At 33.5% G+C, this 24,810-nt stretch overlaps 1 protein-coding gene across 2 annotated transcripts; it reads left to right on the top strand.

Annotated features, from left to right (window-relative positions):
• Window positions 1-1,410: 1,410 nt before the first annotated feature.
• On the top strand, window positions 1,411-22,677 carry cd4-1 (CD4-1 molecule). Of its 2 annotated transcripts, XM_046848386.1 has the most exons (12): window positions 1,411-1,704; window positions 8,561-8,563; window positions 12,368-12,466; window positions 15,978-16,076; window positions 16,823-16,972; window positions 17,072-17,218; window positions 18,359-18,622; window positions 19,445-19,819; window positions 19,946-20,200; window positions 20,952-21,058; window positions 21,160-21,203; window positions 22,558-22,677. In XM_046848386.1, the coding sequence occupies exons 4-12, from the start codon at window positions 16,016-16,018 to the stop codon at window positions 22,586-22,588; spliced, it is 1,434 nt and encodes a 477-aa protein (XP_046704342.1). In that variant the 5' UTR covers window positions 1,411-1,704; window positions 8,561-8,563; window positions 12,368-12,466; window positions 15,978-16,015; the 3' UTR covers window positions 22,589-22,677. The 2 variants fall into 2 exon arrangements, with proteins under 2 accessions (XP_046704342.1, XP_046704340.1); XM_046848384.1 differs by lacking the exon at window positions 8,561-8,563 and having other exon boundaries at window positions 12,359-12,466.
• Window positions 22,678-24,810: the final 2,133 nt, after the last annotated feature.

Genomic DNA, 24,810 nt, shown 5'->3' with positions numbered 1-24,810 from the left:
TTCATGTGTCTGAGTCAGTACTGCTTTCAATTTACCAGGTTCCACTGTGCATGGCACCATGCGTTTCAGGAATACATTCCTACAGAAAATGGGACTATATAAAGCTTTTAAGTGTCTTAAAAACAAAATATTGATCAAGAAATTAGGATGAACTCAAATAAGTAAATGAATCTGTTATATAAACTATGGATAGGATTTTCCTTTGGGTTCTTTTGAATAGATTTCGATTCAATTCCATTTTATTTTTATTATACTTTTAACAATATTTGTTCTTGCTTAGCAGCCTTACAGAAATAAATAGATTAACATAATATACATTTGAAAATCATACATTTATCCCTAATGAACAAGTGGAGCAGACAATGTGAGGAAGAATTCTTGATAGGAACCAAATTCATTATGCATTCATTATGGCTTCATGATTGTTGTTGAAGTAAAAAATTGCTCACAGACAGAAACCATTATTTATAATTTCTTTAAATATAGAAGCCTTAGTCTGTAAACTTAAACTTTTTACTGATCGAGTCAGTACCTCTCCACACAAGAAAGCTATAGAAGGGAATTTTCCTGCTTACCCCCAAACAGCTGCAAAAGCTAAAAAATGGTGGCACAGTACAGACTCAGAGGTGTGTTTTTATTTTTGCTCATTTTATAACCAGTGAGGTTTTGATAGGAAACCACCATGATAGAAAAATTATAATGTATTTACTTGAGTTAGAAATGAGAGTCTTTGTACAATCGTATTAAAAAAAGAAATATATATATAAAATTATATATTATTAAAAGTGAATATATATATATATATATATATATATATATATATATATATATATATATATATATATGTATATATATTTTTTAATAATATATAATTTTCATAGTTAATAATTTTTTTTTTATTACGATTGTACAAAGACTCTCATTTCTAACTCAAGTAAATACATTATAATTTTTCTGTTATTACAATTATATTTTTTATTATTATTATTTTTCTATTATTAAAAGTATATGGATATATGTCTTCCATAATGAAAAGATATAAGCTCTAAAATCTCTGTAGAAAATAATATATATATTGCACATAGCAGTGTTGGTTTTTTTTGGTAAAAATGCAATGGTATAGATGGTGCACATATCTTAATACACATATAAAACAGCTATAAGAGAGTATACAAAAAATAAAAAAGAAAAAAACAACAACGCTGTATCATTGCTCCTGCTATATCCAGATAAAATGTTGACAGCAGCATTGCTAGACAGCAGGACAGCAGCTACAAGGTTGTGACGACTTCTAATCAGGGATGCATAGGAAACACGGTTGCAATATAAGTGAAGGGTGGGGGCTGACATAAGAGGAGAGCTAAAGAGAAAGAGAGAGAGAGAGAGAGAGATAGAAAGAGAAAGAAAGAAAGACCTATACCTGTTAAGAATCTAAGCACTCACAAATCACCTGGAGGCTCTGATGGTGGTCTTGATGGGAGGAGAGAACTTTGAGGTTGTCGTGTAGTGTAGTGTAGAAAAGCTGACACTGCTGGTGAAGATAAACTAAGCATAGTCCTCTTCAGTAGTGAGACAGATGACAGCACTGTTTCCTGTCCCGTGTGTGTGTATGTGTGTGTTTGTTCATTCAGCGTTAAAGAACTTTAATGTCATTGGAGCTCTGTGAGGCTCAGCATAAGGAACTGCTTTTATCACATGAACATTGTAAGTACTAGTTTTTTAATTATATCAAAATTCTGATTCTTAGTACAATTTTTATCAGATGTGCCTCAATCGAGCTTGGACTTGGTTTTATAGTCAATAGATTCAAGAAACTGCTAATCGCATGGTAGCTGAGATAGTGCTAACATTCTCACTGAGTTAGATATAAAACTTTAACTGTGTATTATATATATATATATATTTTTTATAGTGATGCTATTAAACATGTGATTACTGGTTCTGTTGTCAATTAATGCAACAACGACTGTTGCATATGTAGACGTATGTGGCGTTATACACTGTTTATATAATAACCAACTGTAAGAATAGAAATAAGCAAATAATATAAATACAAATAATAATAAGTTGGGAGAATATAAAAAAGTAATGGGTATTTACAACAAGTAAATAGCTGTTGTATTCTGTCCATAAGCACATAGGCCTCATCAAAACGTAAACATTCACGGTTCTGATAAGAAATTTATAGGTGTGTATCGAGTCCAGACTCTTTTAATTCTATGTCTATATCGTTTTGTGGAACTACAGTGTATGAAGAACCATTGTCTTACATTTTTTTTGTTTGTTTCTTTTTGTATTCATTTTCTATTAATTTTCTAAAATGTATCGCAACATAGTAATAGAACAACACACAGGACCAAGCCAACAACTTGCTCAATTTATTTCTGACAATTATTATTCAGTGTTATTTATGATGAGCTCATGTATTTCTTAAATCTCAGACTTGTGACAGTGTTACTGTGACACCTGCTTATTTATAATGTTAAAATCTAAATGCTATTAAATTTGTAGGATCGTAATATCTGAAATACTAAGGACTTTATTTGCTTTTGTCATTAATGATATGATAGACGTGGAAAGTAAGAAGACATAGCAAAGAGCTCATTTGTTAAAGATTAACGTCCCCTTTGTTAGTATGTATACGCTGAGATGGTAAGTTATACAGTTCGAATACACTAGGGTTATCGGTTGCTAGATCATTATAATACCTAACATTCACTGGGGAATATGTTTTAAAAATGATTAAACATTTCATTTTTGTCAATCAACAAATATTCCTTACCTTTGCGTTTGACTTGTACAAGTGGTGCCTATTCATTCAACCGTACCTGATACACGACGAAAACAAACCTATGCTATTGTAATTATAAAATGGCAGCTGGAGACTTTATAATAAAAATATGAATAATATTATTATGCTTTAAACGCATCAGTTCTTATGTTTTTTTATATATATCATCTCAGGAAGGTTTTCCCTGCCACTCTTCTTCTGGCTTGCTGATAGAGATCCAATCTATTAGTTGATTTGTGTTACTTTTTCAAAACTTTAATATTAATAAAAGTTTTGTACAAACAATACTGAATATTGAATACAGTGATATATATAAATATGTTAAACGGTATATAAAAAAAACCCTTCTGTATGTTAAATTATAAAATTAACGACACCGTTTAGGAAACACAGGGATACACATTCAGGTTTTTAACTTCATTAATTGAGCAAAATGCACAATATACCACAAAACCATCAGGACAAGTCTACAGTGGTCCTTGTTGGCACTCGATTTCACCGTGTGTCGAACACGTTTCTTGAATTTCTGAATATCATCCTCACAAGGATAGACGATAGTATATAAGATGAAAACAACCATAAAAGCCAAGTTTTATCTACTGACCATGTGCATTTTCATTCAAACAAATCTCAAAGATAAATAAAATAAAGGTGTATTCTTTCAATTTCATTTTCATTCCATATTTTGAGTTTTCAGTGATAGTGAAGTTAAAAAATCAATTGATTAAAATCAAATATAAACATTTCATTTGCTTCATTGCAACTGCAGTAATTAGAGGTTGTAAAGAGGTAGATGAAGATGTGTGTATGAAGTTGAATATATGTTGCCATCTTAGCATTACAGAGCCAATAGATTGTGCTAGCATAAAGTTTGCAACTGTGGACTACATATCTAGGGTAGATAATTAAATGTATTATCAGTTTATTTTGAGGAAGAGGCTGTGGCAAAAGGACAGACAGACAAAAGGAAGACAAGAAGTAACAGTCTAAATGGATAATTCTTATAAATTTAAAATGTATATACTTAAATTATTAAATAGTATATATTTATATATTTATAAATATATATATACTATTTATATTTATATATTAGTTTATTAATGATTCCTTGTCACAATGTCCATTGTTCAATGCACTAGTCAGATGAAAATGAGATTGAATTGCATTGAACACAAGATGAAATAAAGCGAGCTGGACAACTAAAGCAACATGAACCAAAGCAAGACGTAGCGAGACCAAAACAAGACGTACTAAAGCACAGCGAGCTAAAGCAAAATGACAAAAAAACAAGATGGGTTAATGCAAGATATACAAAAGCAAGTAAGGCAGACTATTGAAGGATGGACTTCAGCAAGACGAGCAAGAAACTAGATGGACTTAAGCTTAAGCAAGAAGGGTTAAAGCAAGACAGACTGCAAGCAAGAAGAATAAAAACAATGTGTACAAATGAAACAAGGTCTGTAGATGGACTCAAAAGCAAGACGGGTTACAACAAAATCTCCTAAAGAATGTTGGATTGAATTTAGACAAACAACACTATATGAGCTAAAACAAGATACACTCAAGCAAAATGGAACATAGCGAGACGTACCACAAAAACAAGGTGGACTAACGCAAGACAGAAAGGCTAAGGAATGGGTTGACTAGAAGGACTTAAGCATATACAGGCAGAAATTTGCATTCATGCATTATTTTTTTTATTTATTCATTCATCTATAGTAAGCGTATCATCCTGGTCAGAGTTGTGGTTGATCTAGAGCCTATTTAGGGAACTCGGCATGAGACAGGAATACATCTTGAATGGGTTGTCCGTCTATAGCAGGAGTTAATAGAATAATAGATAATCTTCTATCATTTCAGATTTATTCTTATTGTTTAGATTGTTTACAATGCATTATTTCAGATTTCAGTACGTCTCACACTAACCTGACCAGTGAATCATTTGCCATAAATAATATACTAATACACTTTGATAGCTTCCGTAACTGACTGTATGGCGTCTATGTCTTTAATTTATTGTTTTTGATGGCGTTTACTCATGGGAACTGTAGTTATCACGAGTGCCTCCAAGCTCCATTCTGAACCTGTGCTTAGGAAAACAAAATTAATGTATTGTGTACATTGTGCATTATTAGTAGTCATTATGTAATGTACATTGTAGAGTATTTTTCTATATTCTAGTGCAGGGGTCACCAAACTTTTTTGAAACCGAGAGCTACTTCTTGGGTACCGATTAATGTGAAGGACTACCAGTTTGATACACGATTCTGAAATAACAAATTTGCTCAATTTACCTTTAATTATATGTTATTATTAATAATGAATGATATTCATCTATGTGAAGACACTGATCATGTTAATGATTTCTCACAATAATTATCAACAATGATTTAACAAGATAGGAAACAGATAAATATCGATATGCAAAACTTTATTTTGCTAAATCTCTGCAGGTATTTACATTTTCAAATGATCACTTCTACATTGTATCACGTTTGTGCAGATTATCAATTATGTAACATACAAAAATCAACTTGGAGACCAGCTAGCTTTAGATCTAATATGAAATTTTATGATTTGATGAATATGATTTTTTTAAGCTTTTTTTTTTTATATATTGTCATTTTTAAATTCACACCAATGCAAGTGTGATTTAAAAAAATATTAGCTGCAGCTCACTTATAAGTGGCGCTATAGTCAGTTATTTTTAGAAAAGGCCCACTTGCGACTCATGTGGTCCTTGCGGGCGACCTGGTGCCATGTTGGTGACCCCTGTTCCAGATGCCAAAGTTTATAGTGTATATAGTGTATTGATGTCAAAGTTTATAGTGTTACTGTGTCTTTGTGTGCACTAATGAAATAACCCAGAAATAGCCTGTCAGTAATAATTCAAATTCTATTTTATTTCTATAGCACTTTTAGCATTTGACATTTTCGCAAAGCAGCTTTACAGTATGTAAGAATTATAGAACAATGTTCACTAATAATACATTTATAAGTGAGGTTAAAAGCTACACATTTCAGTATACAATCCACTCATGTACACCCAAGACTACTTTTCATACTGAGACTAGGATTCCCTTTTTCATACAATGTGTCATACACACATTTCTCTCCTTTTCACTTTAACCCAAGCCCACACATACCACCCATTTTCTTTGGGTGTGTTCCTACACCCTCATATTCTCTTTCCTACTTGTGTCACTTTGCTGTACGGTTGAATAGTTAAAACAGTCTAAAATGTCATTAAGCACTCAAAATGCTCCAAATGTAAAAGGAATGTAAAGGACTAGGGTGGAACAAGATGTACTATATTTCAGCCTTGAACATACCGTGAAGCTGGAGAGGAGCAAGGAGCATTGATAGCTTTCGTAACTGTATATCGTCGATGTCTGTAATGTATTGTTTTTTGTTGGCGTTCACTCCTAAGAACTGTAATGATCCTGAGTGCCTCCAAGCTCCATTCTGAACCTGTGCTTAGGTAAATAAAAGTAATTTATTGTGTATATTGTGCATTATGAATAGTCATTATGTAATGCACATTGTAGTGTATTTTTCAATATTCTAGAAAAAGAAAGGAAGTTTTATTAAAGCAAAACAGAAGCAGTTGTAAGGAGCAGGTAGTCAGTCAGCCATTATCTTTGACTTTTACTAGCACAGACTTCATCAAGTTATTAATATATAATTACTCTGTACTACAGAAGCACTACAAATCATTCGTTGCTTATTCATCTCTGCAGACATTTTAGTCTCTTCAAGGTTTTCTGAAGAAGGCCTTGTTTCAGGTGCTGCTATAGACGGTTAAAGCAGCTGACTTTGTTTCCTTTTCAAGACGAGTTCATCACGAGGTACAACACACTTCGTACTTCAACGTACATTAACTTAACATTAATTTCTGGCTACAGTTTGGTGGAGTTTCACTTAAAGCGTTTCTTTGAACATTACATTTTACACATACAGTGTTTGGATTTGAGTCTTAATCATTGTATTCCCTGGATTCAGCTTGTATAGAAATCTCCTGCTGTTGTTTACCCCTGAGTGATAATGCAAACAGTAACACTCTTTACATGTAAGCTGTATAAAAGCTTGTGTTGCTCTGAAAGCGAAGCAGACAACAATAATGTATTTTACATGATGAAATGTTCAATTACATCCAGATCCAATAACATTTTTAAGTTTTACTCTTGATGGCTGTTTTGCACTTGTGCTGTGTGAGAAAGAAGTTGTCAAATGGCTTTAATTGTCACTTCAACTATATACAGTTGTTACGGTACACGAGATCCTCAAGTGACGGTGCAGCGCCCACTAATACACAGAGCTCAATGTGTGATAGTGCAAAGAAATTGATAAATAAATAGTGTGACAATAGCTGTGTACTTTTGGAGTCTCAAAAAATAAATCATGCCTGGAAATTAGCTAGCATAATGTAAAGACCTGATTGTTTGTCTGCTTATGAAATATCCTTTGAAATTATTTGACATGTTGCCAAAATCTGTGAATTTTGTCTACATGTTTGTGACTGCATTTAATTGAAGATTTTTTGGTTGTATTTTGTTGTTCAGAAAAGAGAATTGTTCATGTCCGATGTTTGCCACTTAAACTTTTATATACTGTTTAAACAGACGTTTATGACTAAATGAATTATTATCTCACTAGCTTTATTTAAATGTTGGTCAAATGAGAAAGACAAAATGCTTATCAAAGATTTTACTCCACTTAATTAACTTGCTACTCACACTTTAAGTTCCATAATATCTCAGAATGGAAGTTTTTTTGGGTTCTTTTAGATCTTTTGGGTACTTCTAGTCCCCATTGCAGTGTTTGTCAGTTAAGCTATTGCCTAAATTAATTCAATATGAAAAAAGAAAACAGAGTATATAGGTTGTTTAACAATTATATTTAGCAGTGCTCTCTCATTAATCACACCTAAAATAGAGCCACACATTATCGGCACATTTAAATTTTGTAACTATTTCGGCATCGACAGTGCAACGTACGCTAGGTATAGTTCTGTCACTTAGAAATGAAATTCTGGGTCCTATATTTAAAAAACCCAAAATAATGCAGTGTTTTGTAACAGCATGTCATTAAGTGTTTTATTTCACTTATGCCTCAGCAATGATAACTTTTCGATTTTTACAGAGAAATGTGTCATGCGTTTTCACGTAGAGGCATGTTTTAATATTGTGGAAGAGCAGAAACTAATAAGTACCACTGTAGTACAACAATGGTAATGTGTTCTCTCACAAGCGCTTTTTTAAAAAACAAAAAACAAATGTAGTTTGTCACGTTGTCAGGAAAACACAAAACACTGAAGCCTTTCCTGTGTGTGAAAACGCAAAGCATAAAAGTTACAGCTTTGCTTCTGACTGTTACGAAGCACTGACACTGATTAATACTTCCAAAAATGTTTAATAAGCATCTTCTCACAGAAAATGCCACCATATTCAATATATTCTTGTAATATAATGTAATATGAATGAACCGCCATACAAATGCCTGGCTTTGCTGTTACTATAGAAATGAAAACCTGAATCAGAATGAGCTTAGTAATATAAACCTGTGAATTGCCAGAGAGGTGCTGTTATAGAACAAGGATCCACATCTTCTGACCTTCCGATTCAATACATAATGCCATAGTATAAACCAAATTTGTGTCTTTTGAAAGCCACTGCTCTAAAGAAAGCTTTAAATGACGTTTGTGAGGTTTGAAAATCCACAAGACCAATCCTTAAATATCTTCATTAACAGAAATTCGGTGACATATAGAAGGTGCAGGTGATTCAAAGAAATTTGGAATTTTACTGAGCTAAGTCAAATGATTTTCAATGTGCAATTGAGAAGCCATGTTGTACAGTGCAGGCAGTGGTTAAGAGGAGAGAGAGAGAGAGAGAGAGAGAGAGAGAGAGAGAGAGAGAGAGAGATATTTGTAATGGAAGATATACAATTACATTTCACAATAAGGAAACCAAATGTCACTCAGCTCAGCCAGCTTTTTTCCACTGACATTTTACTGTGTGTACATTTAAAGCCCACGGTGACTTACTTCACTGACTGAAAGAGATTTACCCCCCAAAAAAAGCAAAGAGATTAGCGTTACTTCTCTAGAACTATATTTTCTGGCAAAACTCAACTGTCCATCTTCATGACTTTATTTTTGTCTATCAATGTATTTATAGGCATTTTTGTGGGTTAATTTAGTCTCGAATGAGCAAAGTGTGGGAATGTCTGAAAGTTCATGATGATTAACATGCGTGTCTGAGGGATCCCCTTACTGACAGAATGTAGCCTGAACACATAAACAGTCATTACTGAAAGAAAAGAGAGAGATTGCTGCATGGAGATAGGTGGTAAGGAGTGGGTGAATGGTTTCTCCCCAGGAGCTAATTTTAGTATGTTACAATCTATTACTTCAGATTCTCAAAAAAGGTTGAAACAACAAGAATTGAGTCCGTTTGCACTATTTTACAAAAACATGTTCAAACTTTTTTTAATAGCAGTTGCTGAGGAGGATGACTAATTGAAAATCGCCTCCTCCTCTTTTCCTTTCAGTCTTTCTCTCTTTCAGTAATGGTTATGTTTTCAGTCCCTACTCCCTCAAACAGTGTGAGTAATGAGGGATCCCTTGCAACTGGGTCTTTCCTCTCAAAACACCCTATATGAAAATTTCAGAGTTGTGAATCAGAGGTTCTATAGGTTTCCCCAACTACTCTATTGGTATGTTATATTTTGTCTAAATTCTACACTAAATATCCTTTAAATGGACGGCACAATAAAACTGGAGTAGAATTGAGCTACTGTACATGAGCAAGTTTCTTTTTTCTTCTTTTTTTTTTTTTGTAAGATTTACTAAGCGAGGCAGGAAGAGGCAAATGAAAGAAGGGTGAAACCTCAAAGACAGATGTGAAGCAGGAGCCATGTTTGTTTTGACCTTCATGTGGTTCCCCTAAGCAAACCACCCCTGTCCTACAGAAGCACGTTGTAACTCCGTATGAGGCTGCCTTTCTCTTTATCTACCTGAACATGTTGATAAGAGTCACTCCTGCACCTTATCCTGAACTATAATTTTCGTCTTTTTACAATAATGTTTGTCAATTTATCAACATTTCCTGAACAAATTAACGTGCAGAAATGTGTTTTTCACTCGCTGCCTCCTTTCTTTCTTTCTTTCTTTCTTTCTTTCTTTCTTTCTTTCTTTCTTTCTTTCTTTCTTTCTTTCTTTCTTTCTTTCTTTCTTTTTCTCCCTTTGTTTTGTAATAATAGACATTGTTATAAGGCTGATTAGTTTTTAAGAGCAAACCCCCATGTGACAGGGCACAAAAGCTCTCCATGAGAAGACATTATGAAGAAAGTTTAAGAGATTACAGCAGATTCACAAGTTTCCCATTCCCATCCATTAAACTGGATGATAAGATTATAAATCAATCAGCTGTAATAGAGTGAACATGTACAGTACAAAGTGCTTTGAAAGGATGTATGTATATTTTGTGAATCTTGGAACGACAACAGAACAGTCTTTATGATTACAGTATCTGTTCTTTCACTAGAGCATTTTTACAGTAATCAGGAGAGAATATGCACTGGATCATTACAACATCAAGTACAACTAAACCTTTTTTAAACATTCGTTCATGCGAGTTTGCAAGCAGACAGCCACACTCATTATTGATACTTCATACTGACAGTGTGAGTAAACTTTATCAAACCCTAACCTACTCTTGTGGAAATTATTTAACGAATAAGAAAGATTGCTTTTGCATTTTCTTATATCATTATTTAGTAAATTATGCGTATATAACATCATGTCAGTAAAAAGAACTAACCATATTGTGTTCTTCCTAGAACTTACTCCGTAAAACCTTGAAGTTAGCCTGAGACTGTAAAACTAGTTCTTATACTATAGAGTATAACTTTACACTTATCAAAACTTACATTTTAAACTTTTTAACTGTATAACTTTATAACTCTTAGACTAGACTATACTCTTATAAAATCTATTCTATATTATATTGCATATATTGAACGGGTTATAAATAGAAACCCACCTAGTGTCCTTAGTAAAATGGCACATAACGATGATTTCAACAAATATCGTTTGCATTCATAAACAACCGAAATAAAGCTGTGAAGCTGTGAAAATTTCAGTATGATGAATCCAAATGCGAATGAAAATTTTTCTTTATAGTCAATTCTTGGACTTATATACAACCTATGTTTCACAAAGACCATTTTGTACAAAAATATGGAAGTGGGCAAATTAAATAAAATGAAATTGAAAGAAAAAAAAAAAAGAGAAGTTGAGGGACTCTGTATTCAAAAACAAGAATAAGATATTTCATATGTGTAGTTTTCTAATGAAATCAAAAGTCAGCATTATAGTTAAAACTTTTTTTTCTCCCCCCGTCAACACCGTTTGCTGCCAAATAGCACAAATGAAGCTGTGGATAATCTACAATCGTTTAAAAGTAAAATGTCTAAATAAAACATTTGTAAAATAGAATTCATGTTAACAGGCTTAATAAAAATAAATGAATGCACAGAGTCAGAGCGTTGGTTTACACGAGGTCTGAACTACAATGTGAGAAAAAAAAAAAAAAAAAAAGGTCATTATCTCCAATTAGTGCCTCTATTTCATGTAATGGATTATTATTAAATAATGATGGATGGATGGATTAACTCTCTGTAAACATTGTTCGGTTTTATTGAATTTCAAAAACAAATAACACGCCGTTGTTGTTCATTGTGAGCTGTTCATATCAGCCGAGTTGTTAATGTCAATTGTTAATATTTCTTAATTCCCTAAATAAAGCATTAGAACAATAACAATAGTGTAGAGTAAAGGAATATGTAAGTAAGGCCAGAATCTGATGTTCTCCTGATGTTGCGTTATTAAAAAGCAGAACAGAAAAAGTGAAGAGAAAACATAAAAACACCAAATGACGCATCTCAAGTCATGCTATAATCCTTCATTCCACTGAAGTAGAAGATTACAAATCGGAATTCCTTATTCCTTATTCAGCTGCAAAAAAAGACAAAACGGGAATACCTTATAAACCATACTGTGCTGCGTGGACAGAGGCGATTTGTTACTAAGTATAAAGCAATCAAGTGAACTATACACTGAATATCAATATATAAAATGAATTAACAAAACAAGTGACTGATCAGAGTCACTGATATACAAAATAATGGTCTTTTTGTTTATTTTATTGGTTTTTTTTCATTAATTTGCAATATTATATTAACAAGATTGAACATATATTTTAATCATTAACACCATTATACAATATATGCATGGTGGTGTTATTACATGTTACATATGTGTAATATGCATATACCTAAATACGTATCTTTTAAGCTTTATCAGCGCGTACGTCTTCACTACGATATTATTAATATGAGGTTAATCAGGTACCGACAGGTAACGAGAAATCCACAAGAACTGTGACCATGACGATGATCAGTAATCATCAATATTCATGAGTGTCATTGTCATCGTTTTTTAGCTAATCAAAAACAAAAGATTTGACGTTATTCTAATCCTGGACATCTTGTTCTTCCTGTTAGGCCAATCAGAAGGAAGGGAGGGGTCAACATACCTTATAGGACCGCTATAGCTTGCACAGGAACAGAGCTGATGAGCACTGAGGGAGTGACAAACATCGGATGATCAAGGTACAGTCTTCTCGAAATATTTCCAGGTTCATATACTTACAGGCAGAAATCTCTTTACAAGTTTGTTTGATGGTTTGTTTGTTTATTTGTTCTGCTTGTCGTTTTTGTTTGGTGATGGCCTGGATGAGATTCCTTAATAGTAATATTTTGTCGTTAGTCGTTAAAACTCATTAATATTACAATCACATAGAATTCGTTTTTTGATTTCGATATTTTTACATCATCATTACATTTTAAATGACAAAATTATGATTCGTCACAAACATCTATATTCCCAGTGCACTGAAAAGGGTAATAAGCAAGGGCACGTTCTTGACGCAGGGGCTGTACGATTAAGCGTATTTTTTTCTGTTATTATCGTTAATATGCACTTTTATGTGTGTAGTGTACTAATATACTTTCCTCTCTTAAATGTAATTAGAATTTTAATAGATTTAATACATTTTTTGTACACTATATGCACATTTCCGGGTGAAAGACTTAAAGATTTAATATAATAAAAGTTAAGCGTACCATTCCGGTGACAAAAAAACAGTATACTTTTTCTGAGAATTTATGCTCACTTCTCTATTCGCTTACTGCACGATGATGTCACATTCTATTCCTCTATCACTTAATACATATGTAGATTTCATTCACATAATTAATGAGATTGAAGTCATTTAAAATGTATGCATGATTATTATTTAATTTCATGGTGCGATTTAACAGAATCCTGGTTCTCGTTTTGTAAAGGGTGATTCGAAAATTGTTCCGTAATACAATTACTGCCATATTATATCATATTATCAAAATATCATATATCTAAATCATAATGCACGTCATGCATTTCAGTTTTTACAAAGATTTGGATTTAAAGTCATTTTAAAATTTATAAACATGTCCTCAATATGCTCGAATCTGCTGCATTGCATTGTTTCTGTTGAACCTTGGCTCTGACCACAGCCTGATCATCTGTCTTTTCTGGGTTAAGTCGTCAGGTGCAGCCTTCTGCTCTCTTCTATCTCTACATCTTTCGTCTTTTTAACTGCACTTCCTTTTTCAACACCTTTTCATACCGCTGCCTTTCTTTAAGCATAAGAAGCTTTCTCGCTGTCTCCATATTTGCTGTGCTTATTTAAGATTATTTGGATTATTTGTAATATTGTATATATATATATATATTTTTTTTTAATCCTAATTGACTAATTTGGTTTATTTTTTGCCTACTTCAGTTCAGTATTTCAGTCTGTAGTCACAAAACTTCAATGATTACAAATGCTTCACTGATGTATTTGTATAATACATCCCATAAATAGGTTTCAGAAAAGTTAGTGTTTGATGCATTGTGGGAAAACATGCATCAGCAGTCTTGTAGAAGAAAAACATTGGTGTGTATGAACTGTATGAGAACAGGTAAATATTTGAAAGATTATGATCACTTATTAGAAATACCATATTAATGTTAGCGTCCACTGATTTAAGGAAGGAATTCGATTCATTCAGAAATCAGAAATATGCGCCCCATAATACAATCGTATGCATGGTTATTTAAAATATTAAAATAATGTATTTATTCTTCTGGTGATGATTTTAAGAGATTCAAGACTCATTCTATCACTGAATAAAAAACATTAAACATCATGTTTTTTGCATTGTGTCACTATTAAATTTTTTTTGTGTGATATATTGTTAAAAACGAGGGTGATGATATGACCGAACCGAGCAGCTCAGCGTGAGTTTATTACCATAATCTCCAATTATGTCATATAAACAAACTTTATTACAAATCAGGGTTTGAATAATGTGGGTATGTGAGTTCCCTTTAAATACATTTGAACACATCCATGCAAAAAAAAAAAGAAAAAGTGTAGCACAAATAGCCCTTCTTCAGACACGCATATTTTAACTGTGTGGAAGTAATATTATTTTTAACGTAGATCTTAAAATGAGGCATTTCACTAAAAGAAATACCGCATAAAGAATGTACAAGGATGTGCCAATAGATCCTAACGGTAATGTAAAGCCCTGAAACACTCTTATAATTAAGAAATTAATTACATGAAAATGTCTCACCATAATTAAACTGTCTTACTTAAAAAAGTAAACAACTTTTACAAATAAATCCATGATTATTGCGGAATAAAATAAAAAACAATTCATTAAAGGCAATACAGTTGAGTCAGTAAAGAAATCAGAAAACCGTTACTGTTATTTATTTATTTATTTATTTATTTATTTATTTATTTATTTATTTTATAGTATTAGATTTTACTATTTACCCTTCAGGGCAAATGATATACATTTATACAAATACATATATATCATTATAGATAGATATACATGTATACAAATGTATACATGAGATGACTTACGATCATCTCATAGGGAGGTGGTAGCTCAGTGGTTAAGGCATTGGGCTTTGGATTAGAAGATCACAGGTTCAAATCCCACCTCCCACCAACAAGCTGCCACTGCTGGGCCCTTGAGCAAAAGCCCTAAAACCCTCCCCTGCTCAGTTGTAAGTTGCTCTGGATAAGGGGCAAATGTGGCAAATGTAAATCTCACTTATATATCTGAGGAGTTCAGGGTTAAGGGCCTGTCCAGGGTTAAGGGCCTGTGGCAGTGATAGCGGTGGTGCTGGAATTTGAACTCAAGACTCGATATCTTAACCCCTTCCCAAAAAATTAATAGAGACAATAATGCTATTCTTCTTAGTCTAATGCTTAGTCTTCTGGGAACTAACTGTCAAGTGCAATTATAACTAATAAAATCATACTTGCGTCATTATTGAGAATTTGCCAATGGAAATTAATGCTGAGTAATGAATGCGTTCTCATCCGATGCATTCATAAAGTCAATAACAAAAACATTACAAAAATTAAAAATGTATCTAAAATAAACTTTTGAGATGGAAAAAAAACAGCTCTAATGTTAATTGTGCAAATTCAGACCTTTTACAGTATCAGTGTGCACACAAAGAAAGAAATGGAGGAGATTTGCAGAAATCTCACACACAACAAAGCTCCATATGCTGTACACCACACTCCCAGCGCAGCCTACCGCTAACAGCGCCTTGTGGCATCTTTTTTTCTCCTCCTGAGCGTGGAGAGATCCGTCTTTCGTGGAACAGAGGAGGAAGAAGGGGTGTGTAGGAGGGCGGAGGAGGTGAGGAGGTTAAGAAGAAAGGGATAAGAATCTACTCCTGACACAATCTCAGACCCACCCCCACCCCCCACAGCTCGCTTTCTCGCACCCTCTTTCAGAGTTGCTTCTCTTTCATATCCCTGCCTGATGCCCCTCGCTTTTTATGTCTGTAACCCAAAGCCCACCGCAAAGCTTACTGTCTCTCACACTTGCTTTACTCAATCTTGTGAAAAATCTGAGCCCACCACAAGCCCCTTCCTTCCGCTTAACTGTAAGACACGTATCTGTCAGATTTAAAATGTGAGCTCTGTAAAAATAAATAATAATAAAAAGAGAAAATGTGTGTAAATCTATTGATGATCATATTTATGATTTCTCTCCCCAGGATATTATTATTACTCAGTTGAATTGGTAGCCAAAACGATGTTCTTGGAATTATTATTACTTCTGCTGGCTTCATCTCACTCATCTTCATCTGCAGCAGGTATCATTCAGAATCACTGCATTAATTAACGAACACCATCAATAGAGTAGTATTGATGATCAGAGGTGTCTAATAGCTGAAAAGAATGTGCTAACTAAAGGAAAAATGACAGCTGCAAATATTAATACCAACCATGCAGTCCAAACTGGAATGGGACATCACACTGAACATTCCTCCAATATTCATTCACTCTCTCTCTCTCTCTCTCTCTCTCTCTCTCTCTCTCTCTCTAATGATATGGTGTTACAGTTGCTTTTCCAAATTCCCTCCAAATGTATCTCTTAAAACATGTCAGGAGGTGAACTGGCTATGTTAAATATGTGTGTCTTTGTGTGGTACCTTGCAATGTAACCCTGGCATCTATTTCGGAGTGTATCCTTACCCCCCAGTGTAACTAAAATCAGCTCTGAATCATTGCGACTCTGACCGTGAATGGTTTCTGTAGATTTTCCACATAAAACATTATGTCAGTGAATATACACTGTATGCATCCCTACAAATTTTAAACCTATGTCATAAAGCACATGCAGTCAATCTTAAGTCTTTTTTAAATGCTTACTAAATGAAATGTTTTAATTATGTACAAAACTGTGCTTTAACTGTTTGCTTGGAACTCACTTGGAATACATTCAGTAATATCTGGGCCATATGATTAAATTGATTTGACAATTAAATCTTTCTTTCTCTCTCTCTCTCTCTCTCTCTCTCTCTCTCTCTCTCTCTCTCTCTCTCTCTCTCTCTCTCAGCACAACCGCAGGTGATTTTAGCACAGATAGGTAACCCTGTTACTCTTCCCAGGACGAAATGGGGGAAAGACGAAAACGTTCACGTCCACTGGTCCTTCAATGGTATTTCATTGATTCGTAGGAACCCTACAAATCCTTCTATCAGAGCAGGTTGGCTGTAACAAGGATCTATTCATTTTTTCATCTCATTTTCATGTTGCATTTACAAACTGAAAGTTAATTCATTTGTTTTTGTGTATTTTATGACAGAGAATACTGAGTGGCAAGGGCGAATCTCTCTTTCATCAGACTTTTCTCTTATCATTTCACATGTTAATGCTAGTGACTTTGGGACCTTCCAATGTTTACAGCATGAACTTGTAAATGAGCATGCAACCACATACAAACTTTATGATGGTAAGATGAGCAGTGATGCAATCCTTAAAATGGTTAAATTTTAGTCAATAAGACAGAGATCAGATCTGTTGATATTTATTGAGTTAATAAAACATAGGATAAAGGATGTGTACACAGCATTTACCATATGTTATATAGATGATTTCACACTTGGAGTGCCATTTAGTCTTAGGAATAACTCTTAGGCATTGAATATTCACCATGTAATCATTACTAAAACAGTCCAATGTGCATTTTATATTATCGCATACAAATATATGTTAACGCAGTGTAAGAGCAACTGGGTTTGTTGAAAACTCAAAGTCTGGAGATAAATTGCAAAAACATGAATTAAGCTATAAATGAGAAGAAAGTAGTGAAAGAGGAAACATGTAAAGCTTCTTCTGTCGGCTTTTTCCATTAAAGCTTACTATACAAGAAGTATAATTTACTCATGTGATGATGCATGCCAAAAGTGTCACAAAGAGTAACTGATATTTTAGAATAGTTTTAGGTTTTATGCTCTGCATGCTTGAAACTTTGCCCAACAATAAAACAAATCTAAACAAAGAACTACTAAACGTATAAACCTGATTTACACTCTATTAAATTGTATGACTTATTTGGCAAAGACGTATATTTTTCTATGGTCATCATCTCATGTACCAACTCTCAAGATGTGTTTAGCACAAGTGACTAATCTTTTCGCTTTGAAAAACTTACACATGACTTCAGAAAAAAAATCTGAATTATTCTGGCAGATAAGGGGCCCCTTTGTAGGATTTACTTGAACAAGCAAGACCCTAGCACTGACATGTTTTTTTTCAATCCTGTTGTTTTTTTAGTTAAGTTTTAATAAGAAATCAACTATAAAAAAGTATAAACCTTAAAACATACATGTCCTTATTATGTAATAGTAAATATATAGCATCAGTGAAACACAGATGGCAACCCAATTTGTGAAATCATGCATAGAACCACAATTTAATCTGCATATTTACTGTAAATCGATGTCAATGCAAAGCAACAGAACGGTTTGTATTTTGTGTTAAAATATCAATCTTGAGATACATTTAAAACGTATCTACTGTTGCATAACTTGTGACAATGTGGCTAAAGATGGTAGACGAGATAACTGTCTTCTCTTTTACTTACTTTCAGTAAGTATACACGCACAGGAACCACTGTTAGTCAATGCCGCTCTCACACTGTCCTGTGAAATTGATCAAGGAGCATTTGTGCTTGTTCGCCCAAGTGTACAATGGATTGGGCCTGATAATAAGATTTATACTGGACAACAATCCATGAACAAAAACACTCTGACAGTGAAAACAGTTTCCGCCAAACACAGTGGAAAATGGACTTGTGAACTGAAATATAATGGTGGCTTTACACTGAAAGCCATGACTGATGTCACCATTGTAGGTAAGTACAGATTGAATAGCACACAGTTCTACCATTATTCAAGTGGATACATACGGTGGTTTATTATTCAATTCAATTCAAGTTTATTTCTATAGCACTTTTCACAATGGACATTGTCTCAAAGCTGCTTTACAGAATGCAATCATTTAAATAAGTAAACTATGTGTATTTATTCCAAATGATCAAGCCTGGGTTGACTGTGACCAGGAAAGATCTCCTTAGATGGTATGAGGAAGAAACGTTAAGAGGAACCAGACTCTAAGGGGAACCCATCTTTATTTGGGTGACACCAGTAGTGTGATTATAAATCATAAACACCACAAAGTGAGATATATCATGAGAGCCAGAGTATGTGATTATAAGTAATGTTCTTTCTACAGTCTAATACAGTCAGTTGAAGATGTGGAACAAGGCACTTCTGATCCATAAATTAGCTTAACAACAAAGTTAATTTTAGAATTGACACCTACTATTATTATAATGATATACATTGATTTGAGACAACTGTGCATTGTCAAAAGTATGTGGACACCTTAGCATTTTGCCCAAATGTGATTGTTGAGCATTTCATTTTAAGACTATAGACATGAATGCTGTAATTAATGAGTTGGTCCTACCTGTGTTGCAATATTAGTAGTGAGGGATGCAGTTGTGGACAGACAATTTTTGACTATTCAACCTGTAAGATTGTTTGGCATATTAGTCAAGATGTGTCCAGATATATTGATTTTACCAAGGTAGCATAACGGAAGAGGCAGAGCAGGAAACAGTAATTTGAGCAATCATATATATTAAAGCATATCTTCCCTATTCTTTTCCCAGATCTTGCACCCTCTACATCGGATCCCATTTACACACATGACTCCGCCTATAATTTAAATATCCCTTGTTCCTTTTCCTCAAAAATGACCTGGTCCACACTGAATAAAGTAGGTGTGACAGAAGGCAGTTGGAGCTTCAGTCCACTGAACCGCTCTGAATCCCCTCGCACTCTCCTTGATTTAAACTTAACTCCCTCCGCTGCCTGGAAGTCCCACGATGGCACACAAAGTTTACTCATGGAGTCAGAGGTAAAAGATACTGTACTTGATGTGAAGATTTCCAAGGTGTCTGTAAATAACAGGGGGACCTACACCTGCAATCTGAAGTTTGGATCACAAACAATCAGCAGGAATGTGCAAGTAGAAGTGCTGCAAGGTGAGTGTAACTGGCACTGAAATGAGTTAGTAGGAAAATGCAGGATTACGCACAGATGATAATTTGTCTGAAAATTACATTACTGAACTGTTTCATATAGTCCCTCATTTTTGCCTTTCCCTGTAGTTATTTCTTCAGCAGGTAAAGTTATATATGCAGGCTATCCACTAAACTTGACCTGCACTCTGGGTCACCCCATGAGCTCTGACCTGGAAGTGAACTGGATTACCCCCCATAGCTCATCTCGGCAAAATCTCAATAATCCTTATCCAATGCAGCTGTCAATTCCTGCAGTAGGACTGAAAGACAGAGGGCGATGGATATGCGAACTCAAAAAGAATTCCACAGTGCTTACTTCTGCTACATTCACTTTGAAAGTTGGTAAGGAAATATAGCTGTAGGCCAATCGTGGCCAATCCTTGGCTCCTGATGGTGTCCATTTTTTGGGTAAAATAGTCTAAAATATTTAATGTAAAGCATTTTTGATAAATGTTTGCACATATTATTAAAAGAACATAATGTTTAACTTGCAGTCTGTGCATATAAGACATCAGGACATGGGTATAGACAGATTCAGATAGAGCTCAGTTATGACACAGAACCAGGCAGTAAACATTACACACATAAAGGTTACAGCACTTCAACAAAACGTTTTATTGCAATATTGTTGATTCTCTGTGTTTTCATTTACAAGTAAAACAACAAAAGATGTTTTTGTATAAGAGATGTTGAACGAAACAGTGCAGTACATTTTATATACAGAACGAACTGTTGCTGAACAGCACGATATTATACCAAGATACATTTCAATATCCTGAGGGATATTTAGTGTAAAACAGAAGAACATTAAATGTTCCTTTGCTCCGAAACCCGCCTCCATGTCCAATTACAGAAAATCTGGTCATTCTGTTTATTATTCTATGGTATTTCTTCAATATGTCTTATAAAAACAAAATGCAAAATCGCAATCACGGATTAATTATGAGCCAATTTTGACCTGCATTCTAAGCCAGCAATCAAGCAACTGAAAAACTGAAGAAGATTGGGAGAAATGGTCCATCATTTAAAGAAATTAAGAAGGACCTGGTACTGTTTGTAGTCTAACACTGTTCTGTGTGTTCTGTATTTTTAGAGAACGCTCCAGTGAATATTTGGATGATTATAGCAATTGTTGTTGGTGTTCTGGTTTTAATCCTGATCATCGTAATAACTGTCATCTATGTCCGGAGGTGCAGAGAGGTAAACATTAATATGATAGTGCCGTATACTAATATCAGTAATTAAGCAGTGTTGTTCTTTCTTATTACAAATTCTCACCTCCTGTCGTTCTTTGCACGCAGGTGAAGTATAGACGGCGTAAGAGGAAATACTGCTGCTGTAAGAAGTACGTTTGGTTGCTTAGTTTCAACTTTACACTAATTTTAAAATCTGATACTAAACCTAAAATAGGACACACTCATTGCATATGGAAATCATGTATGATTTAAAGTCATAAAACAGATTAAAAACCAGACAGAAAATTTTGAAAATTTTTACAATTATGCAATAATGTGATCAAATATTTTTTAGTAACATGTAAAGGTTTTGTGTTTAATGTTTACTCTGAATGCTAAGAGCACAGGTGCAGGTTGTGGAAATGCTTAATTCCTTGTTCCTTCTTGCTCATCTTATAGACAGTAGATTCAGTGAAATACAACTGACTGCATTCGCACAAAGAATAAAAAATTTTGCAAAGATTTTACCCTCAAAAGACCAGAAAAGAAGTGCATTTAATAACTAGTATATTGCGTTAGTGTTTCATTTACTAAACTAACTAAATTGATAAATGATAAAAATAATACGACAAAATCATTTAAATGTATTCAGTCAAAAAAAGCATTGAATCAAAAAGTTTAAAATTGCTTTAAGCAAATACCATGTACTGTTGATTTACATTATAAAACGCTGTTCAGAACTAAAATATCATTAATACCATTTCATTTTTAGAAATTATTTTACTGTCTAGGTGATGTAAATTTACAAATTCACAAAAATGTAGACTCTCTATTTTGTATGAGTCTTTGGTTATACATGTATATTGATATATTTGGCTGATTTGGCCTGATGATACTCATCTTCAGTTACAAAACCACAGTCTGGTGACAGGTCCTTATCCAAAACATACAGTTGGCTATACTGCTAACTAAACTGTGTATCATGTGACATTTGCAGTCGACAAATTGCCATGTTTTTTTTTTTTTTACTTGTATTGATAGCTTAATCTACATTTATCAACAAGATGATTAGATGCTAAACTGAGGCCATTAGATTGCTTTGTAGTGTACCGTCAATGCCCTCCTGAGGTAAAAAGAGACCTTGGAGATTTGTAATGAGTAGGTCTAAAAATAAAATTGTTTAAATGTAATTATCTTATAGTACAATTTTGCAATTAGTAATTAAGATTAAATGTAGTAGTTATATTTTTTACCCTTCCAAAGCCATTCTGATTACATTATGCAACTACAAATGTATACATTTATATCACACCAGATTGACTAATTAGCTGAACGTCCAAACAACGTTTTCTCAAGCGTCAAACCTAAACAACTGATTTAAACTGGATTTCTGTGGATTGTGGAATGAATGTGTACTATTTGCAAACTGTATTCACTTTTCACCCACTGCCAGCTGTGAACGCTAAATAAAAAGCTGTATAGGTTTGGCGAAATGGCAATACTAATGATGATTATGTCTTTCAGTCCTCAGCTCAAAGGTTTCTACAAAACCTGAATGAAGCCTTTTGATCAACAACAAGTAATGTGCTGGAGTCAATAAGCTGGATCAGGACATCGTAAACAAAGCTTGCAGAGATGGAGCTTTAAAAAATCCAGAAGACAATTCAAATGCCATTTTTTAAAATACATTTTAGCTACTTGAAAAGACTGCATCAAAATCAAGCACAGACATATCATGCAAAGGAAGTTCCTTTACGGCTGTAAATAGTTTAAATGTTGTGTAATATGTGATTGGTGTAATATAGCACTTAAAAAATAGTACTACAATATATATCTTATAGTATCATGTAATTACTTTATTTGTTAGAGGCCAGAATTCATCTAGGCTAATAAATGTATACATGCATACGTTATGTGCTTAGCTAAACTGTTTATTATTATTATTATTATTATTATTAATATTATTATTATTATTATTATTATTATTACATATATGTAAATGTTTAATAAAGAATTTTGTGTAAATAAAATTTTAAGGAGCCTGACTTTACTTTGTGTTTGTTCAATAAATAAATATATACACAAGTATTTAATTAATCAAAACTTTATCAATGGACGGATTGTTACATTTAGTTACATAGATCTTGGGTACACAAAGGCTAATTGTTGTACTGTAAGTCACTGTATGGCAATCTTAAGCAGCTATATTGGATCAATTCGATGGTATTTGCAAACAATCTTTGTGTTGTGGTCTATTTTAATTTCGAAAGTGGACCAGCTGTAATCTTTCCTGTCAGAAAGGTTAACTGATGCTGATCTTCTCGTTTTTGAAAGTGGATCAGTGAAGTGTGACCTGTGTCAACATTAAGGTAATAAGTTTAGACTACGGCAGAGACATTTCAAATTCTTTGTTTCAGGTACTGACATGGCAAAAAATAGGAAATTGTTGTTTTATTGTTTGTAGAATTTTACTGAAGTTTGTTGATAGATGCTCGCTGTAGTTTTTGTTTTGGGAGGAACGTTTCAGCACTTTGAGGACACACTCAGGAATAACATTACAAACTTATTTGCTTATTAATTTCAAGAGAGTGAAAAAAAAGAATGTCTGGTGAGGGAAGGACTGTTTAGATGTGCATAATCACAGGAACTACTGTAACATTAATATTAAAATGTAAATAAAAGAAGGTGTAATGTGTTCTGACTCTGACTCTTGTTTATAAGGCCAAAATACAAGCACTGCTGCAATTCAGTTTTATTTGTATAGCGTTTTCTTTAAACAATGTGCAATGTTCCAACAGCTTTACAGAGATAAATAGGTTATAAAATAAGAATTCATATGCTAGTGCTAATTAGTTTAGTATATATAAATGTATCCCTAGTGAGCAAATCAGTTTTGAGAGTTGTAAGGAAAAACTCCCTCAGATTTTATGATTGTATGAAGAAACTTTGTGAGGAACCAGATTTAAAAAGGAACCCATCCTCATCTGAGTGGCCCCTAATGCATTATAATGAATAAATGTTATAAATATCTTATGTAAGATACATACATTCATCCTATATTAGGAAGAAAAAAAAGAGTATCTGGTTAAATAAACAGAAATAATCTTGTGGCTAATAAATAAATGATATGGTATATATTGATTAATGTTTTCTGTTGATTCGACGTTTTTCACTAAAAACAAAAAAGAAAAACAGACTTTATTTAAATCTGTTATGTACATATTCTTTCTTATAAATACGTGTTTATCGTATTTAAGTGTTTTCGTGTTTTAATGTGTAAGTGTTTTGAAACCCTAAGTCAATAAAACTTGTTAAAAAGTTGTTATTGTTTCTGTGCTCCTCGGTACTAAGTTATCCACATCCCAGTACCAGTCCGCCACTGGATCCCCTGGTTTATCTGATAGACATTTGTGGCCTCTGGCTGCCATCTAGTGGGCAATTAATGTAACAACTTAATACACAATCTACTAATTAAATCTAAGATGAATTTCTTCCTTCATATTTTTGTAATATTAAGATTTAGTTGACGTTATTCATAGCACAAAAACTCAGTGTTTCTTTTTTTTTAAGTCCTTTTGGCTTTTCATACTATAATAGAAGACGTGCTGGTGTGTCCTGGATATAATCAGCGAACAAAATGGATCTTAGGCTTCAGGATTCATATCTGCCCATTCATTCATATCTGTTATGAGCAAGTAGAGAAATACATCATTTAGTAGTTCAGTAGCTTTTCAGTCAGTCATTTGTGAATTCAACATCATATCTAGGCTGATCCAG

Source organism: Silurus meridionalis, chromosome 4, assembly GCF_014805685.1.
Source record: "Silurus meridionalis isolate SWU-2019-XX chromosome 4, ASM1480568v1, whole genome shotgun sequence".
Lineage (NCBI taxonomy): Eukaryota > Metazoa > Chordata > Actinopteri > Siluriformes > Siluridae > Silurus > Silurus meridionalis.
Note: the sequence above shows the minus strand (reverse complement) of the source record. Positions and strands in the feature narration are given on the sequence as shown.

Coding starts and splice junctions, on each gene's coding strand:
- cd4-1 (XM_046848384.1), top strand. CDS start 16,016: ATGTTCTTGGAATTATTATTACTTCTGCTGGCTTCATCTCACTCATCT. Junction 21,059..21,159: donor ATGTCCGGAGGTGCAGAGAG/GTAAACATTAAT, acceptor CTTTGCACGCAG/GTGAAGTATAGACGGCGTAA. Junction 21,204..22,557: donor AAATACTGCTGCTGTAAGAA/GTACGTTTGGTT, acceptor TATGTCTTTCAG/TCCTCAGCTCAAAGGTTTCT.